Below are 17,417 nucleotides of genomic sequence, written 5' to 3' on the forward strand. Positions count from 1 at the left end.
GTCTGTGCCTGGGCACCCAAACCCATTTGCTCCTCCACAATTCCTAGTCTCTCAGCATTAAGGAAATATTCTGAATTGTCTTTATTGGATCCGAAGTATATGCCCTCCCACTGGCTCACATTGGGCTCCACCTGCCACAGACTTCCCCATTCACTTGATCGGTTTTTGCACGGTTGTAACTTTCTTATTTCATCGTCACAACTTATTGTGCCTCCTCACTTCGCGTCATTTACAAACTAGTTCATACAACTCTCTGTTCCTTCATCCAAGTCAGTCCTAAATATGGTGAAAAGCTGAGGCCCCAGTACAGACCTGTGCTGAACGCCACTTGCCACATCCCGCCAATCAGAAATATTCCCTTTATCCGTACTCCCTGTGTCCTCCCGTACACTTTTATTTTTTTTAATTCGCTTTTCCAGAAGTTCAGTAATTTTTGCCGAAATGATTAATTCCAATTATATTTATGTTACTGAACAATTATTATGGGGTTGGGTTTTCAGCATTTAGTGCATCATCGGTTTTATAATCACCAATTATTTTGATGTGTTAGCGTCTCCTCTGCCCTCTTCATGTTAAAGTTCTCTACTCAGTTCACAGTGTTCTGTTTTGTGGTTCTGCTCTGCTCCATCCTATGTTCATGTTAATCTCTGTGAGCACCAATTTACCTTGTTTTGAAATTACTTTAGATTCCTCTTTCCAGAATTGTTGGAGGTGAAATTGGTCTCGGGCGGTCGGGCAAATCAGGGGATGCGAATCGGCGTCCCATTTATAACGCAAACTGAGCACTTCGAATTGGGCAAAATGTGCGATGCGAATCGGGCAAAACGGGCGATGGGAATCGATGGCTCATTATACAACCTAATCCATTTTCTCTTTGGTTGACCTGAATGGTAAAGAAAACCGGGTGGATTTCAAGACGGGTGGAGTGCAAAATGGGACGAGTGCAAAACGGGCCGCCGATTCGCCATCGTCCGTGTTGGGCTAATGCCCGAGACCAATTACACCCATTCTTTCTCTCTATTTCACTTCTGAAGAATTGGTTGTTGTATTTAGCATCATGATTGTTCAGGGTTATATTTCTTCTGATCCTCGGTATGTGTTTACTCTGTTTGATCATTTACTTAAAGATGTTACAATTGCCCTTTAACCAAGTGTTGTTGACCAACTCCGCTCCCTCCGAAAAATTTTGATAAAACTTTCCCTGGGTCCCTTCAAGTGAAACATTTTAAACACGATTTCTGGTCGATGTCCAGGTAATATTGACTCCCTTTGTGTGCCCGCTGGCGGGGTCTCTGAGAATTACTGAGTCAAGCTGTGTGTGAACTCTCCTGGTTTCCCTGAAGCATTGGGCCCTACGTTTACCAAATCCTACTCCCTAACACTGGGGTATTGCTAGTTTGTATTCGGTTTGCTGAAACCCAGTTAAAATAACATTCTTATTTTCACATACACTTCCCTATCCTAATTTCACTGACTTGGGGGGGTATTGACTTTTTGCGATGGTTTAAAATGGGCGATAGGAAATCGGCAGCTCGTTTTACATCTCTCATGAATTTATTTTCATTGAAGGCAATTGCAAACATCTGGAGAGATGTAAACCGGGGTCATATTCGCTATCGCCCATCTCACACTATCGCATGAATGTGAAAAGTACCCCAACGTCTGCCCCGCTCTTACCTCGGGGCTTGCATTGGATCCTGATCCAGAGGACCCATTTCAAGTTAAACCACAGTCGTTGACTGTGTATCTTTCCAGCTCTGAAGGGACCCACTTCCCCTACATTCGGCAATTTGACCTATTAATGTCTACACGTTAAATGGCCCAAACACTACGGATCTGAAATAATGGAATTAATTTAACACAACTGATTCAGTTTGTTTCTGTCCGACAAAATATGTTCTGCAGTTAATGAAACATGTGCTCAAATTTAAAACGAGGAAGTCACAATGGAGCGAATTTTAACTTTGGGACATGGTGTAAATTAGACGACATGGAACTCGCCGACAAATATTCGCCTTAAGGATTTTCCCTTTTATTGAAGGCAATGCAAAAGAGAAAATCGGCCGAGGAATATAATGGACGGTCCATTCAATTCCGCTCATTTCTTGGGAGGAGAGGTTGTGTACCACTGATTGCAATTATTCATGCTGCCTCTTTCCTTGGATGTGACTCCGGGTTTAAACTCGATACAATAAGAAAACGCTGCAAGTTTTCCAGTGTTCTATTAACCTATTATGAAAAGATGATTAAATAAAGTTAAAATTTAATAATTTGAGGGGCTTAATGCTCGTCTACGGGGTAACACATTGAATGTTACACAGTAGAAAAACAATCAAAGATTAGAGGTTGGTACTGCTCCATTACTGGAATCAGAGAAGGAGATTAACTGCAATAAAATAATCAAACATTACTGGGTTTTTACAATTCCATTTACTGAAATTAAAATGGGTATTAAATGCAATAAAGTAATCAAACATTGCTGGGTTTCGAATGCTCCTTTCACTGGAAGTGATATGGTTATTAAATATAATGAATTAATCAAACATTGCTCGGTTTCTACTGCTCCTTTTACTGGAAGTGAGATGGGTATTAAATATAATTTTAAAAATCCAATATTGCTGCTGTTCTACTGCTCCCTTGACTTGAAGTAAGATGGGTATGAAATATAATAAAATAAGCAAACCTTGCAGGCTTTCTATTGCTCCTTTTAGTGGAAGAGAGATGGGTTTTGAATACAATAAAATTACCAAACATTGCTGGGTTTCTACTGTGCCTTTTTTGGAAGTGAGATGAGTATTAACTATAATAAATTATTAAAAGAACGCTGGGTTTCTTTTGAACCATTTACTGGAAGCGAAATGAGTATTAAATATTATAAAATAATCAAATATTGCTGGTTTTCTACATCTTTTACTGGAAGATGGATGGGTATAAATTATAATAAAATAACAAAATATATCTGGGATTCCACTGCTCCTTTTCCTATAATTGAGATGGGTATTAAATATAATAATATAATCAAACATTGCTGCATTTCTACTGCTCTTTTTTGCTGGAGGTGAGCTAGGTATTGAATATAACAAATTAATCAAACATTGATGGGATTGAACAGCTCCTTTTACTGGAAGTGAGATGGGTACTAAATATAATAAAATAATCAAACATTGGTGCGTTTCTACTGTTCATTTTCCTGGAAGTTAGACGGGGATAAAATATAAAAAAATAAAACGATGCTGCTGGATTTCAACCGGTCTTTTTACTGGAAGTGAGATCTGGATTAAATAATCAAACACTGCTGTGCTTCTACTGCTCCTTTTACTGAAAGTGTGATGGGGATTAAATAATCAAACATTGCTGTGCTTCTACTGCTCCTTTTACTGAAAGTGAGATGGGGATTAAATAATCAAACATTGCTGTGCTTCTACTGCTCCTTTTACTGAAAGTGAGATGGGGATTAAATAATTAAACATTGCTGTGCTTCTACTGCTCCTTTTACTGAAAGTGTGATGGGTATTGAATATAATAAAATAAACAAATATTGCTGGGTTTCTTTATCTTTTATTGGAATTGAGATGGGATTAAATGAAACAAAATATTAAAATAACGCTTGGTTTCCACTGCTCCTTGTATTCAGAATCATAGAAAGGTTGCAGCAAGGAAGGAGGACATTAGGCCCATTAAGTCCGCGTCGGCTCTATGCAAGAACAATCCAGCTCGTCCTACTCAAATGCCCTTTCCGCGTAAGCCCTGCTTTTTTTTTTCCTTTCAAGTGATTATCCAGTTGTCTTTTGAAGGCCATAATTGAATCTGTCTCCACCACCCCCTCGGGCAATGCATTCCAGAACCTAACCACTCGCTGTGCAAAAAGATTTTCCTCATGTCACCTTTGGTTCTTTTGCCAATCAACTTAAATCTATGTCCTCTGGTCATTGACTCTTCCACCAATGGGAACAGTTTCTCTCTATCCACTCTGTCCAGACCCTTCATGATTTTGAATACCTCTATCAAATCTCCTTGCAGCTGTCTCTGTTCCAAGGAGAACAACCCCAGCTTCTCCAGTCCATCCACACAGCTAAAGTCCCTCAACCCTGGAATCATTCTGGTAAATCTCTTCTGCACTCTTTCTAAGCCTGCACATCTTTCCTGAAGTGTGGTGCCCAGAACGGTACACAATAATCCAGTCGTGGCAGAACCAGTGTTTTATAAAGGTTCATGACTTCCATTCTTTTGTATGCTATGCCTCAATTTATAAAGCCCAGGATCCTGTATGATTTTTGAACTGATTTCTCAACCTGTCTGCCACCTTCAACGATTTGTGCACATAAACCCCCAGATCTCTCTGTTCATGTACCCCTTTCAGAGTTTTGCCCTCTAGTTTGTATTGGTTCTCCACGTTGTTCCAACCGAAATGTATCACTTCGCATTTTTCTGCGTTAAATTTCATCTGCTCCGTGTCCGCCTATGCCACCAGCCTGTCTACATTCCTCTTGAAGCCTATCACTATCCTCCTCACTGTTTACTATCCTTCCAAGTTTTGTGTCTTCTGCAAATTTTGAAATTGTGCCCTGTACACCCAAGTCCAAGTCAATAATATATATCAAGAAAATCAGTGGCCCCAGCATTGACTCGTGGGAAACACCGCTGTACACCTCCCTCCAGTCGAAAAAACAACAGTTCACCACTACCCTCTGTTTCTGCTCCCTTAGTCAATTATGCACCCATGTTGCCATTACCCCCTTTATTCTATGGGCCGCAATCTTACTGATAAGCCTACAGTGCGGCACTTTATCAAACACCTTTTGAAAGTCCATACACATAACATCAACTGCATTGCCTTCATCTACCCTTTCTGTTACCTCATCAAAAAACTCTATCAGGTTAGCTAAACACGAATTGCCTTTAACAAATCCGTACTGGTTTTCCATAATCAATCCACCCTCATCCAAGTGATTGTTAATTCTCTACCGGATTATCGTTGGGAAAATTTTCCCCACCACTGAGGTTAAACTGACTGGCCTATAGTTGCTGGGTTTATCCTTACATCATTTTTTGAACAAGGGTGTAACATTTGCAGTTCTCCAGTCCGGCACCACCCCTGTATCTACGGATGTTTGGAAGATTATGGCCAGTACCTCTGCACTTACTTCCCTCAACAGCCTAGGATGCATCCCATTCGGACCGGGTGACTTATCTACTTGAATTACAGCAAGTCTTTCTAGTACATCTTCTTTATCAATTTTTGGCCCATCCAGTATCTCAACGATATCTTCCTTTACTGAGACTCTGACAGCATCTTCTTCCTTGGTAAAGACAGATGCAAAGTACTTATTTAGTACCTCCTCCATTCCCTCTGCCTCCATGAGTAGATGTCCTTTATGGCCTCCAGTCGGCCCAACCCCTCGTCTTACGACCCGTTTACTTTTTACATGCCTGTAAAGAATTTTGGATTCCCTTTTATGTTGACCACCAGTGAACAAGAAGTACAATGAAAGCCCAGTCAACAGGAGGTACAATATAAGATCAGTTAACAGGAGGTACACTGAAAGCCCAGTCAACAGGAGGTACAATGAAAGCCCAGTCAACAGGAGTTACAGTGAAAACCCAGTCAACAGGAGGTACAGTGTAAGATCAGTAAACAGGAGGTACAATGAAAGCCCAGTCAACAGGAAGTACAGTGAAAGCCCAGTAAACAGGATATACAAAGAAAGCCCATTAAAAAGGAAATACAATGAAAGTGCAGTGAGATGGTCGCACAATGAAAGCCCAGTCAACAGGAGGTACAATGAAAGCCCAGTCAACAGGAAGTACAGTGAAAGCCCAGTAAACAGGATATACAAAGAAAGCCCATTAAAAAGGAAATACAATGAAAGTGCAGTGAAATGGTCGCACAATGAAAGCCCAGTCAACAGGAGGTACATTGTAAGGTTAGTAAACAGGAGGTACAATGAAAGCCCAGTCAACAGGAGGTACAATGAAAGCCCAGTAAACAGGAGGTACATTGAAAGCACAGTAAACAAGAGGTACAATGAAAGCCCAGTCAACAGTAGGTTCAGTGAAAGCTCAGTAAACAGGAAACACAAAGAAAGCCCAGTAAACAGGACGTAACATGAAAGCCCAGTAAACAGGAGGTACAATGAAAGCCCAGTAAATAGGAGGTACAGTGAAAGCCCAGTCAACAGGAGGTACAATGAAAGCCCAGTAAACAGGAGGTAACATGAAAGCCCAGTAAACAGGAGGTAAAGTGAAAGCCCAGTCAACAGGAGGTACAATGAAAGCCCAGTAAACAAGTGGCAAAATTAAAGCCTAGTAAACAGGTGGTGCAATGAAAACCCAGTCAGCAGGAGGTACAATGAAAACCCAGTAAACAGGAGTTATAATAAAAGCCGAGTAAACAGCAAATACAATGAAAGCCCAGTAAACAAGAGGCAAAATTAAAGCCTAGTAAACAGGAGGGACAATGAAAGCCCAGTCAGCAGGAGTGACAACGAAAACCCAGTAAACAGGAGGTACTGTGAAAGCGCAGTCAACAGGTGTTACAATGAAAGCCCAGTAAACCGGATATACAAATAAAGCCCATTAAACAGAAAATACAATGAAAGCACAGTGAACAGAAAAAAACAATGAAAGCCCAGTCATCAGGAGGTACAATGAAAGCACAGTCAACCGGAGATACAATGAAAGCTCACTAAACAGTTGGTACAATGAAAGCCCTGTAAACAGGGGATACAATGAAAGCCCAGTAAGCAGGAGGTACAGTAGACGCCCAGTAAACAGGAGGCACAATGAAAGCCCAGTCAACAGGAGGTACAGTGAAAGAACAGTCAACAATAGGTACAATGAAAGTGCAATGAAATGGCGGTACAATGAAAGCCCAGAAAACAGGGGGTACCCGTGATATGATCCTCCTGCACTATGTGGGAAGTCATGGACACTACCAGTGTCCCTGGCGACCATGTGTGCAGGAAGAGTGTCCAGCTGCAGCTACTGACTAACCGCATTTCGGAGCTGGAGCTGCGGGTGGATTCACTGTGGAGCATCCGCGATGCTGAGACTATCGTGGATAGCACGTTCAGTGAGGTGGTCACACCGCAGGTAAAGATTATGCAGGCAGAAAGGAAATGGGTGACCGCCAGGCAAAGTAAAAGGACTCGGCAGGTAGAGCAGGAGTCCGCTGGGGCCATTTCCCTCTCAAACAGATATTCTGCTTTGGATACTGTTGGGGGAGATGGCTTATCAGGGGAATGCAGCAAGAGCCAGGTTCGGGGCACCACGGGTGGCTCTGCTGCACAGGAGGGGAGGAAGAAGAGTGGCAGGGCTATAGTGATAGGGGATTCAATTATAAGGGGAACAGATAGGTGTTTCTGCGGCCGCAAACGTGACTCCAGGATGGTATGTTGCCTCCCTGGTGCTAGGGTCCAGGATGTCACAGAGCGGCTGCAGGGCATTCTGGAGGGATAGGGTGAACAGCCACTAGTCGTGGTCCATATTGGTACCAACGACATAGGTAAAAAAAAACGGATGAGGTCCTGCAAGGTGAATTTAAGGAGTTAGGAGGTAAATTAAAAAGCAGGACTTCAAAGGTAGTGATCGCGGGATTGCTACCAGTGCCACGTGCTACTGAATATATGAACAGGAGAATAGACAGGATGAATGCGTGGCTGCAGGGATGGTGTGGGAAGGAGGGATTTAGATTCCTGGGACATTGGGACCAGTTCTGGGGAAGGTGGGACCTGTACAAGCGGGACGGGTTACACCCGAGCAGGACCGGGATCAATGTCTTCGCGGGGGTGTTTGCTAGTGCTTTTGGGGAAGGTTTAAACTAGAGTGGCAGGGGCGTGGGTACTTGAGCGGCGAGTCAGAAGGGAATAAAGTTGAGAGCAGCGAGAGAGGGGAAGAACCAGGGGAAATTTACAATACAAATAGTACAAACAGTTGTTCAAGAACAAGTGAAAGGGAAAAGCGTAGAGCAGCAGAAAGAACGTGTACTTTAGGCACGACAGATAAAGTAAAAACTAGAAGGCGTAAGGCGATTAACCCAGCATCAAAGCTGAAGGTCAGGCTAGGGTGTGTGGCCCAACAAAGAACTCTATATACAAATAGACGGAGTATAAGGAATGAATTAAATGAACGACAGGTTCTAATTCAAATTGGAGGGTATGACATGATAGCTATTACTGAGACTTGGCTGCAGCATGGTCAGGATTGGAAACTAAATATACCGGGTTATAAGGTCTACAGGAAAGATAGGGAAAATGGAAGAGGGGAGGTAATCAGCCAACAGAGACCTTATGGGTTGAATTTAGAAATAGGAAAGGATCTAAGACTATAGTGGGAGTTGTATATAGGAGCCCTGACAGCAGCTCTGAAGTGCTAGATTGTATAAATGAAGAGATTAGACAAGCGTGCAAGAAAGGCATTCTGGTCTTAATGGGGGACTTTAACCTTCACATAGATTTGGAAAAGCAGACTAGCAACTGTCAGAAAGGTAGTGAATTTCTTGAGTGTGTCCGGGATAGATTTCTACAGCAGTATGTCCTGGAGGCAACAAGGGAGCAAGCCACACTAGATTTAGTAATGACCAATGAACCAGATTTAGTTAACGGCTTAACTGTGCGTGAACATCTAACCAATAGTGATCATAACATGATCGAGTTCAATGTAGTGTTTGAAAGGGAAAAAAGTGAATCAGCTGCTAAGATTCTACACTTTGGCAAGGCCGACTTCAATGGGATGAGACAGACTCTGTCCACAGTAAACTGGGCAAATCTGTTAATGGGTAAAACGACTGATGATCAGTAAGCCCAGTAAACAGGATGCACAATGAAAGTCCAGTAAACAGGAGGTGCCATGAAAGCCCAGGAAACGGGAGTTATAATGAAAGCCCAGTCAACAGGAGGTACAATGAAATCCCAGTAAACAGGAGAAACAATGAAAGGTCAGTAAACAGGAGGTACAGTGAAAGCCCAGTAAACAGGAGGTACAATTGAAGCCCAGAGAACAGGAGGTACAATTAAAGTCCAGTCAACAGGAAGTACAATGAAAGCCCAGTTAACAGGAGGGACAATGAAAGCCCAGTAAACAGGAGGTGCCATCAAAGCCCAGTAAACAGGAGGTGCCATGAAAGCCCAGTCAACATGAGCTACCATGAAAGCCCAGTCAAAAGGAGGTATAATTAAAGGTCAGTAAACAGGAGGTACAATGAAAGCGCAGTAAACAGGAAATACAAAGTAAGCCCAGTAAACAGGAAATACAATGAAAGCCCATTAAACAGGAGGTAAAAAGAAAGCCCAGTAAACAGGTGGTATAATATAAGCCCAGTAAACAGGAGGTACAGTGCGAGACCACTCCGAAGCAGGGGAAGCGAGTGCCTCATCCTTGTCTGCTCTATGAAAATGCACGATTCTCATTTCACGGATCAAGCCATTTTTATAGCACATTGGAGGAAATGGAACATTCTGTCTCTCAGGCCCATTGCACTGACCTATCTGAAATGTCCTGTCAAAGTTATAGGATTGATAAATAACAACTGACTTCTGATTGGATGTGTCAGCCAATGTGAGTGGTGAATTATGGCGGACAATCATGCAAAATTCTGTCTTTTCACCCAAAAGGTGAAGAAATTTAATACCAACACTGTTTAGAACTCTACTTTTATCGAACTGTGAATGTTTGCAATCTGTCACTACCTACCTAGAGGTACCCATACTATTTGTAACCAGTTTGGTTGCACAATATTCGATGTTGAGAGGTGGGAGACAACAGCTTCAGTCCCTATTTCTTCTTCTTTATTAAATTAACAGATTTCAGACCTGGGACATCTGACAGCTGTTTATTAATTAATGACAGAACACTGAGTATTACATGCAAGTAATGTGTCTATGTACCCACACTTAGGTGATCCATCGGGGTGGTCCGAACTGACTGCTCATCAGGCAGTTTGCAGTCTTGAGCACAACTTACTCTAACGTACAGTCATATTTATACATCTGGATGGTTCATTTCTAAGTAACGTCACTTGCTTTGCACCTATTGACTGTAAGACTATTATCATGTGATCGTTGTGTGTCATATCCAACGGCATTAGTAAATGGCAACGTTGCGCCACAAATACTTCATCCTGGCTGGAATGTAGGTGACTCCAGCTGGAATGTGAATGGCTCCATCTCTTATCACTGGGGATAAGATAATCTTGCACGGCTGTTACCGTACACCCTTTTCTCAGCATATTTGCAATCTAAAACCAGACATGCTGTCTTCAAATTAAGTCACATTTCTTCACAAAGATCGTTATCATGAATTCTGTCATTCTTCTTAAATTGCCTTAGACTGACACATCTTAAATGCTTAGCTTTGGCCCAAACTAAACTATGTTAGACTCCATCACACAGAATAAATTCACAATACACAGATACCAGTACTAACTTCTGTATTGTTACGGTATTGTTACCCACGTCCCACTCGATGTTCTGAGCCTTCTGGCGAATCATGCCCATGTACCCTGTGATTTCTACACTTCCTCCTTCACTATATCCCTTTACACTAACTATCCGTGATGGTCTTTAAATTTGCCAAGCTGTTAACATATTTTATTGAACATTATCCTACACCAAGTTATCGGAGTTTGTACCTGAACAGATTACTCCAACATCTCGCTTGTGTCCACAGCCAGGCGGACCAATAACAGACACTGACCCTTCTCCAAAGTGAGCATCAAGCGGCGCTGCTATCCCGGAGCCACAGCCCAGCTCTTCACAAACAGCTTCGGCATTCCATAAGTCCCAGGACCGATCACCGCAAACTGTCCTCCAGGTTCCACTCCAGTTAATCTCCAATCTCCCCGCACAGGGACTGCCTCCATTCACCAGTCTTGGCTTGGAACTTCCTGGGGATTATACAGTGAGTATTTTAAGGCTTTATATTAAAATGTGTTGAGAGTTTGAGGGGAAGTGTTCATGTTATCAATTTCTATCTTATAGCCGTGTATCATGTGATCTTTTTTAAAAAGAGAGTGCCGTCTATTTTGAAATTGTTATCAGGACATTGCAAAATTTAATTCAGGGGCCACAGCATAATCGGCACTGAGACGGCCAAAAGTTTAGGGAATCAATACTAAAATATTTCTGTCACAAACGAGAAGATCTGCATCATTATTGTGGGCAGGTTAGGCGTTTAACTCACTCACACTGAGGGATCTTTCAGAATATCGATTAGTGAGAAGAGTCAAACTGAATTGCGAGCTATGAGGCAATCAGATTCGGAAAAATTCAAGAGAAAGATGGATAAAGACCTAGATAAAAATGGACAGAGAGTTATGAGATATCCAGATCCATCATGGTGGTCTTTCCAGTCCTGTGTGTCCCTGTGTACTTAATTGTAGGGAGAGTTGTTCTAAAATAGTCTGTCGAGAACATTAATAGTTTATTCACAGACAATTCGAGAACTAGGGGGCATAATCTTAGAATAAGGGGCTGCTCTTTCAAAACTGAGATGAGGAGAAACTTCTAAACTCAGTGGGTAGTAGGTTTGTGGAATTTGCTGCCCCAGGAAGCTATGGAAGCTACATCATTAATTGCATTTAAAACAGAAATAGACAGTTTCCTAGAAGTAAAGGGAACCAGGGTTTACGGGGAGCGGGCAGGAAATTGGACATGAAGCTGAGTTCGGATCGGTCAAGGCTCTGTGGGTGGCGGAGCGGGCCCGGGGCTGAGTGGCCGGGTCCTGCGCCTACTTCTTGTGTTCTTTAGATTTGAGGTTAGGATCAGATCAGCCATGATCTTATTGAATGGCGGAGCAGACTCGAGGGGCCGATTGGCCTACTCCTGCTCCTATTTTTTATGTTCTTATATTCTAAATCACAAAATACTATACCGGCATTTTTCAGGGACGGCTATTTTGCGCTCAGCAAGATTCCACAACTTGTAAGTGGGAAAAATTGCCAATTCATCTGCCTTGATGGGAGCAGGCCCAAAACGAGGGGCCACGATTCCAGGAGAACTCCCCATTCATGTTCAAGTAGATCCGCGGGAGTGTGTCTATTTATTAGAACAGTTTTCCTGGCTTTTTTACCTCTTTGTCTGAGATTCTGTCTTTTTTATTGGCTTTTTCAATATTCATTAAAATATCAAAAAAGTAGGAAATGCAGGACGCTGAGGGATCTTACTGTGCAGTTTCCATCAGTGCTGCCCACAGTAATTGTGGACCCATTGCACAGTCTCCCCCCGAAGCTGAGAAACCTCCCTCCCAGTCTCAGCTTCAGAGTCAGAGTCAGAGTAAAATCACACATCTCACATCAGGCGATGAGTGCAGGGGCGCAGCCGGGCTCACGGCGCATGCCCGGTAGCGGCTGGTGGGTTTCGAATGGAGAGTTGGATTGAGATTGGGACATTTCCAGCGGTTCGGCTCATTCACCGCGGCTCTGGGTCAAATCTCAATGGGAACTTGCTCTGTCTGCTTTGTAAATGTGCCGCGTATCAGGTATTTACTGCTCCAGGTGGAGGTCGTTTATTAAATATAATAATAGTGATATTAGAACACAAGCAATGATCCTAATATTAACAATACAAGATTAATAATAATCTGAGAATACTGGAATTATCACCTCACTTTCCGGGTACGGACAGTCCCGGATTATTTTACTCTCGCTTTTCCCGGAAACCCTCAGACCCGGCGGGAGATGAGAGACAGAAGGAAGATTTTTACCTGAGCAGATGACGCCGGCATCTTTGGAGTGTGACCAGGAGCGGTGATCCCATGGACGGGAAACACAGTCCCGCAGAGCGGCCTCGGTCCCGCCGCACTCAACATCATACGTCACAATGGGCCCGGACCCTTTCCCAAAGTGAGCCCCGCCCGGTGCTGACAGCGCGGCCCCGCAGCCCAGCTCCCGACACACGACAGCGGCGTCCCGCAGGTCCCAGAAATCATGATTCACAGTTCCCCACTGTCCTTTGTAGTGAATCTCCACTCTCCCAGCGCACGGACTGCCCCCATTCACCAGTCGCAGCTTCACAGTCTCTGTAAAATATCAGAAATAACATCAAGCGGTTAGATTGTATTAAACCCCCAGTCTCCCAGCGCAAGGACTGTCCCCATTCACCAGTCCCACAGTCTGTAAAATATCAGAAATAACATCAAGCGGTTACAGTGGATTAAACCCCCAGTCTCCCAGCGCACGGACTGTCCCAATTCACCAGTCCCACAGTGTGTAAAATATCAGAAATAACATCAAGCGGTTACAGTGTATTAAACCCCCAGTCACCGGGAGATTACCAGCTCCATCGCGGCTCCCACGGGTGCGAATGGGCGATCGGCTCAGAATGTATTTCAGTCTGAAGTGGTCAACAGCGCAGCTTCAATGATCAGCTGTCACTGATGCTCAGAACTGATTGGCCAAGTATAATAAGAGCCCAGCTCCAGTAAGGATTGAAAGATATTTTGCCCCCGGAGCCAATCGAGAAAGAGGCGGCGCTGGATGGTCATGTGATCGTCATGGGATCGGTTGCATCGAGACGACAGCACAGAAACAGGCCATTCGGCCCAACGGGTCTATGCCGGTGTTCAAGTTCCACAAGAGCCTCCTCCCTCCCTACCTTATCTCACCCTATCAGCATATCCTTCTATTCCTTCCTCCCTCATCTGCTTATCAAGCTTCCCCTTAAAATGCATCTATTCTATTTGCCTCAACAGAGAATCTGAAATAAAGGGCGATTACCTGGCCGGTCAGCCTGAATGTTCCCGGGTCTGCCTGAAATGAGACATTGAGAATTAGAGTTCGCTCGGGCAAGAAATGAATGAAAATATCGGAAACAAAAGTTAAAATACAACAAACTGTGAGTAAATATTCCCATCACTTTGTGTAAGAAATGATACCGGGGTCTGTGATTTCATCTGTTCTTCATTCCTTATAAAACGGCAAATTGAGTCTCTACAACATTCTAACATTTGTAACGTGCTTACAATGTATCCAGAAAATTAATATACACACACGCACATACACTCACAGACACACATACACAAAGGCACACACACACACACACACACACACACACCTATAACCACACAGATATACTCACACGGACAAATACACGAAGACACACACACACAGACTCTTACACGAAAACCCAGACACATACACACCCACATAAATACATAAATATATATATACCCCCAGCACTGACAGCTGGGTGCACTATTTCTGACCCTATCTTCAAACTGAACAAGACCCATTAACCCGACTCCTTTCTTTGGTGTCTGACACCCAATGGTCTCTCCATTCTGCTCTGTCTCCTCCTGTACCATACGCCTATTTTAAATTCCTTGTTGAAATCCACATACAATGTATGTGCTCCACTTTCATTGTCTAGATAACATGTACAATTAGTGATATCTTCTAAAGCCTCCGTTAAATTAATTAAATATATCTGCCTTTAATAACCCACTTGTGGACACTTCGATTATTTCAGGTACCTCTTAATGTTCACCGATTTCAACTCGAATTATCGTAGCGGGAGGGGATAGGGTCAGAAATATTGCGCGTTATTTTACACTGTACAATAATTTCTCTGGTCGATGTGTAACACATGGAGAATAATTCCGCTCACCATTATGTGTTCCGAGGACTTACATTATTCTCCGGATGAGGCAACGTGGGATCTGCCCATTTATTACCCGTGTGTACTTGCCCTGAGAAGGCGGTGGTGATGGGCCCGCTCCTTGTGGTGACGGTGCTCTGACAATTTATTACCGGTGTGTAGATGCCCTGAGAAGGTGATGGTGATGGGCCCGCTCCTTGTGGGGACGGTGCTCTGACCATTTATTACCGGTGTGTAGATGCCCTGAGAAGGTGATGGTGATAGGCACGCTCCTTGTGGTGTCATGGGATCACAGAAATATAGGAACAGGAGTACGCCATTTAGCCCCTCAAGCTTGTTCCGCCATTCAATGAGACCATGGCTGATCTGTGACCTAACTCCACATACTCGCCTTAGCCCCATATCCCTTAATACCTTTGGTTAAGAAACATCTATCAATTTCAGATTTAAAGTTCACAATTGAGCTAGCATCAATTGCCGATTTTTCAAGAGAGTTATCATAGAATCATAGAAGTTTACAACATGGAAACAGGCCCTTCGGCCCAATATGTCCATGTCGCCCAGTTTATACCACTAAGCTAGTCCCAATTGCCTGCCCTTGGCCCATATCCCTCTATACCCATCTTACCCATGTAACTGTCCAAAAGCTTTTTAAAAGACCAAATTGTACCCGCCTCTACTAATGCCTCTGGTAGCTCGTTCCAGACACTCACCACCCTTTGAGTGAAAAAATTGCCCCTCTGGACCCTTATGTATCTCTCCCCTCTCACCTTAAATCTATGCCCCCTCGTTACAGACTCCCCTACTTTTGGGAAAAGATTTTGACTATCTACCTTATCTATGCCCCTCATTATTTTATTGACTTCTATAAGATCACCCCTAAACCTCCTACTCTCCAGGGAAAAAAAGTCTCAGTTTATCCAACCTCTCCCTATAAGTCAAACCATCAAGTCCCGGTAGCATCCTAGTAAATCATTTCTGCACTCTTTCTAGTTTAATAATATCCTTTCTCCTCCTTTGTGTCTGTAAGTGTTTCCTAACTTGACTGCTGAAAGCATTGGCTCTATTTTTTAGGCTATGTGCCCTCGGCCTAAAATCCCCAACCAGCGGAAATAGTTTCTCTCTATCGACCTTATCAGTTTACCATAATATCTTGAAAAATTTGATCAAATCACCCCTTAATCTTCTGAATTCTAGAAAATACAACCCTAGTTTGTGTAATTTCTCCTAGTAATTTAACCATTATAGTCCAGGTAGCATTCCAGTAAATCTACACTGCACTCCCTCCAAGGCCAATATATCCTTCCAAAGGTGCAGTGCCCAAAGCTTTATACAGCTGGAGCATAACTTCTACCCTTGTATTCTAGTCCTCCAGATATAAAGGCCAGCATTCTATTATCCTTTTATGACAATGCTCTGACTATTTATTACCCATGTGTAGGTGTCCTGAGAAGGTGGCAGTGATGGGCCGCACTTTGGCACGTTGGAGTGCTCACAGAGATGGCGCTCTCACGTGATGTTAAGTAGCGAATTCCAGGATTTTGATCCAATGTTCATGAAGGAAGGAACGGAAAAATACTTTGAAATAAAGAGTATTCAATTGTACTAAAGGAAGTGGCCCTGGAAATAATGAATGCATTGGTGGTCATCTTCCAAAATTCTATAGACTCTGTAACAGTTCCTACAGATTGGAGGGTGGCAAATGTAACCCCACTATTTAAAAAAAGAAGGGAGAGAAAAAATAGGGAATTACAGACCAGTTAGCCTAACATCAGTAGTGGGGAAAATGCTAGAGTCTATTATAAAGGATATGATAACAGAACACTTGGAAGGCATTAACGCGATTGGACAAAGTCAGCATGGGTTTATGAAAGGGAAATCATGTTTAACAAATCTACTGGAGTTTTTTGAGGAGGAAACTAGTAGAACAGATAGGGGAGAACCAGTGGATGTGGTGCATTTGGATTTTCAGAAGGCTTTTGATAAGGTCCCAAATAAGACGTTAGTGTGCAAAATTAAAGCACATGGGATTGAGGGGGGGGGGGGCGAATATACTGGCATGGATTGAGAATTGGTTGACAGACAGGAAACAGAGAGTAGGAATAAACGGGTCTTTTTCCGGATGGCAGGCAGTGACTAGTGGGGTACCGCAGGGATCAGTGCTTTGGCCCCAGCTATTCACAATATGTATCAATGATTTCTATGAGGGAACGGAATGTAACATTTCCAAGTTTGCAGACGACACAAAGCTGGGGTGGAATGTGGGCTGTGAGGAGGATGCAAAGGGGCTCCAATGTGATTCAGACAAGTTGGGTGAGTGGGCAAGAACATGGCTGTTGCAGTATAACGTGGATAAATGTGAGGTTATCCACTTTGGTTGTAAAAACAGAAAGGCAGATTATTATCTGAATGGTGATAGATTGGGAAAAGGGGAGGTGCAACGAGACCTGGGTGTCCTTGTACACCAGTCGCTGAAAGCGAGCATTCAGGTGCAACAAGCAGTTAGGAAGGCGAATGGTATGTTGGCGTTCATTGCAAGAGGATTTGAGTACAGGAACAGGAATGTGTTACTGCAGTTGTACAGGGCCTTGGTGAGACCACATCTGGAGTATTGTGTGCAGTTTTGGTCTCCTTATCTGAGGAAGGATGTCATTGCCATGGAGGGAGTGCAACGAAGGTTTACCAGACTGATTCCTGGGATGGCAGGACTGACGTATGAGTAAAGATTGGGTCGATTAGGCCTCTTTTCTTTAGAGTTTAGAAGAATGAGAGGTGATCTCATCGAAACATATAAAGTTCTAACAGGACTAGACAGACTAGATGCAG

General features: G+C 43.2%; 1 protein-coding gene across 1 annotated transcript in view; it reads right to left on the bottom strand.

Moving 5' to 3' along the window:
* Positions 1–17,417, bottom strand: part of LOC137335927 (deleted in malignant brain tumors 1 protein-like) — a 60,450-nt gene that overhangs the window by 25,666 nt on the left and 17,367 nt on the right. The window contains exons 2-3 of the mRNA XM_068001440.1: positions 12,700–13,014; positions 10,628–10,882 (exon numbers count right to left, since the gene is read on the bottom strand). Coding sequence (XP_067857541.1) covers positions 10,628–10,882; positions 12,700–13,014 — 570 coding nt within the window. The remainder of the gene's footprint in view (positions 1–10,627; positions 10,883–12,699; positions 13,015–17,417) is intronic.

This window comes from Heptranchias perlo, chromosome 20, assembly GCF_035084215.1.
Source record: "Heptranchias perlo isolate sHepPer1 chromosome 20, sHepPer1.hap1, whole genome shotgun sequence".
Taxonomy (NCBI): domain Eukaryota; kingdom Metazoa; phylum Chordata; class Chondrichthyes; order Hexanchiformes; family Hexanchidae; genus Heptranchias; species Heptranchias perlo.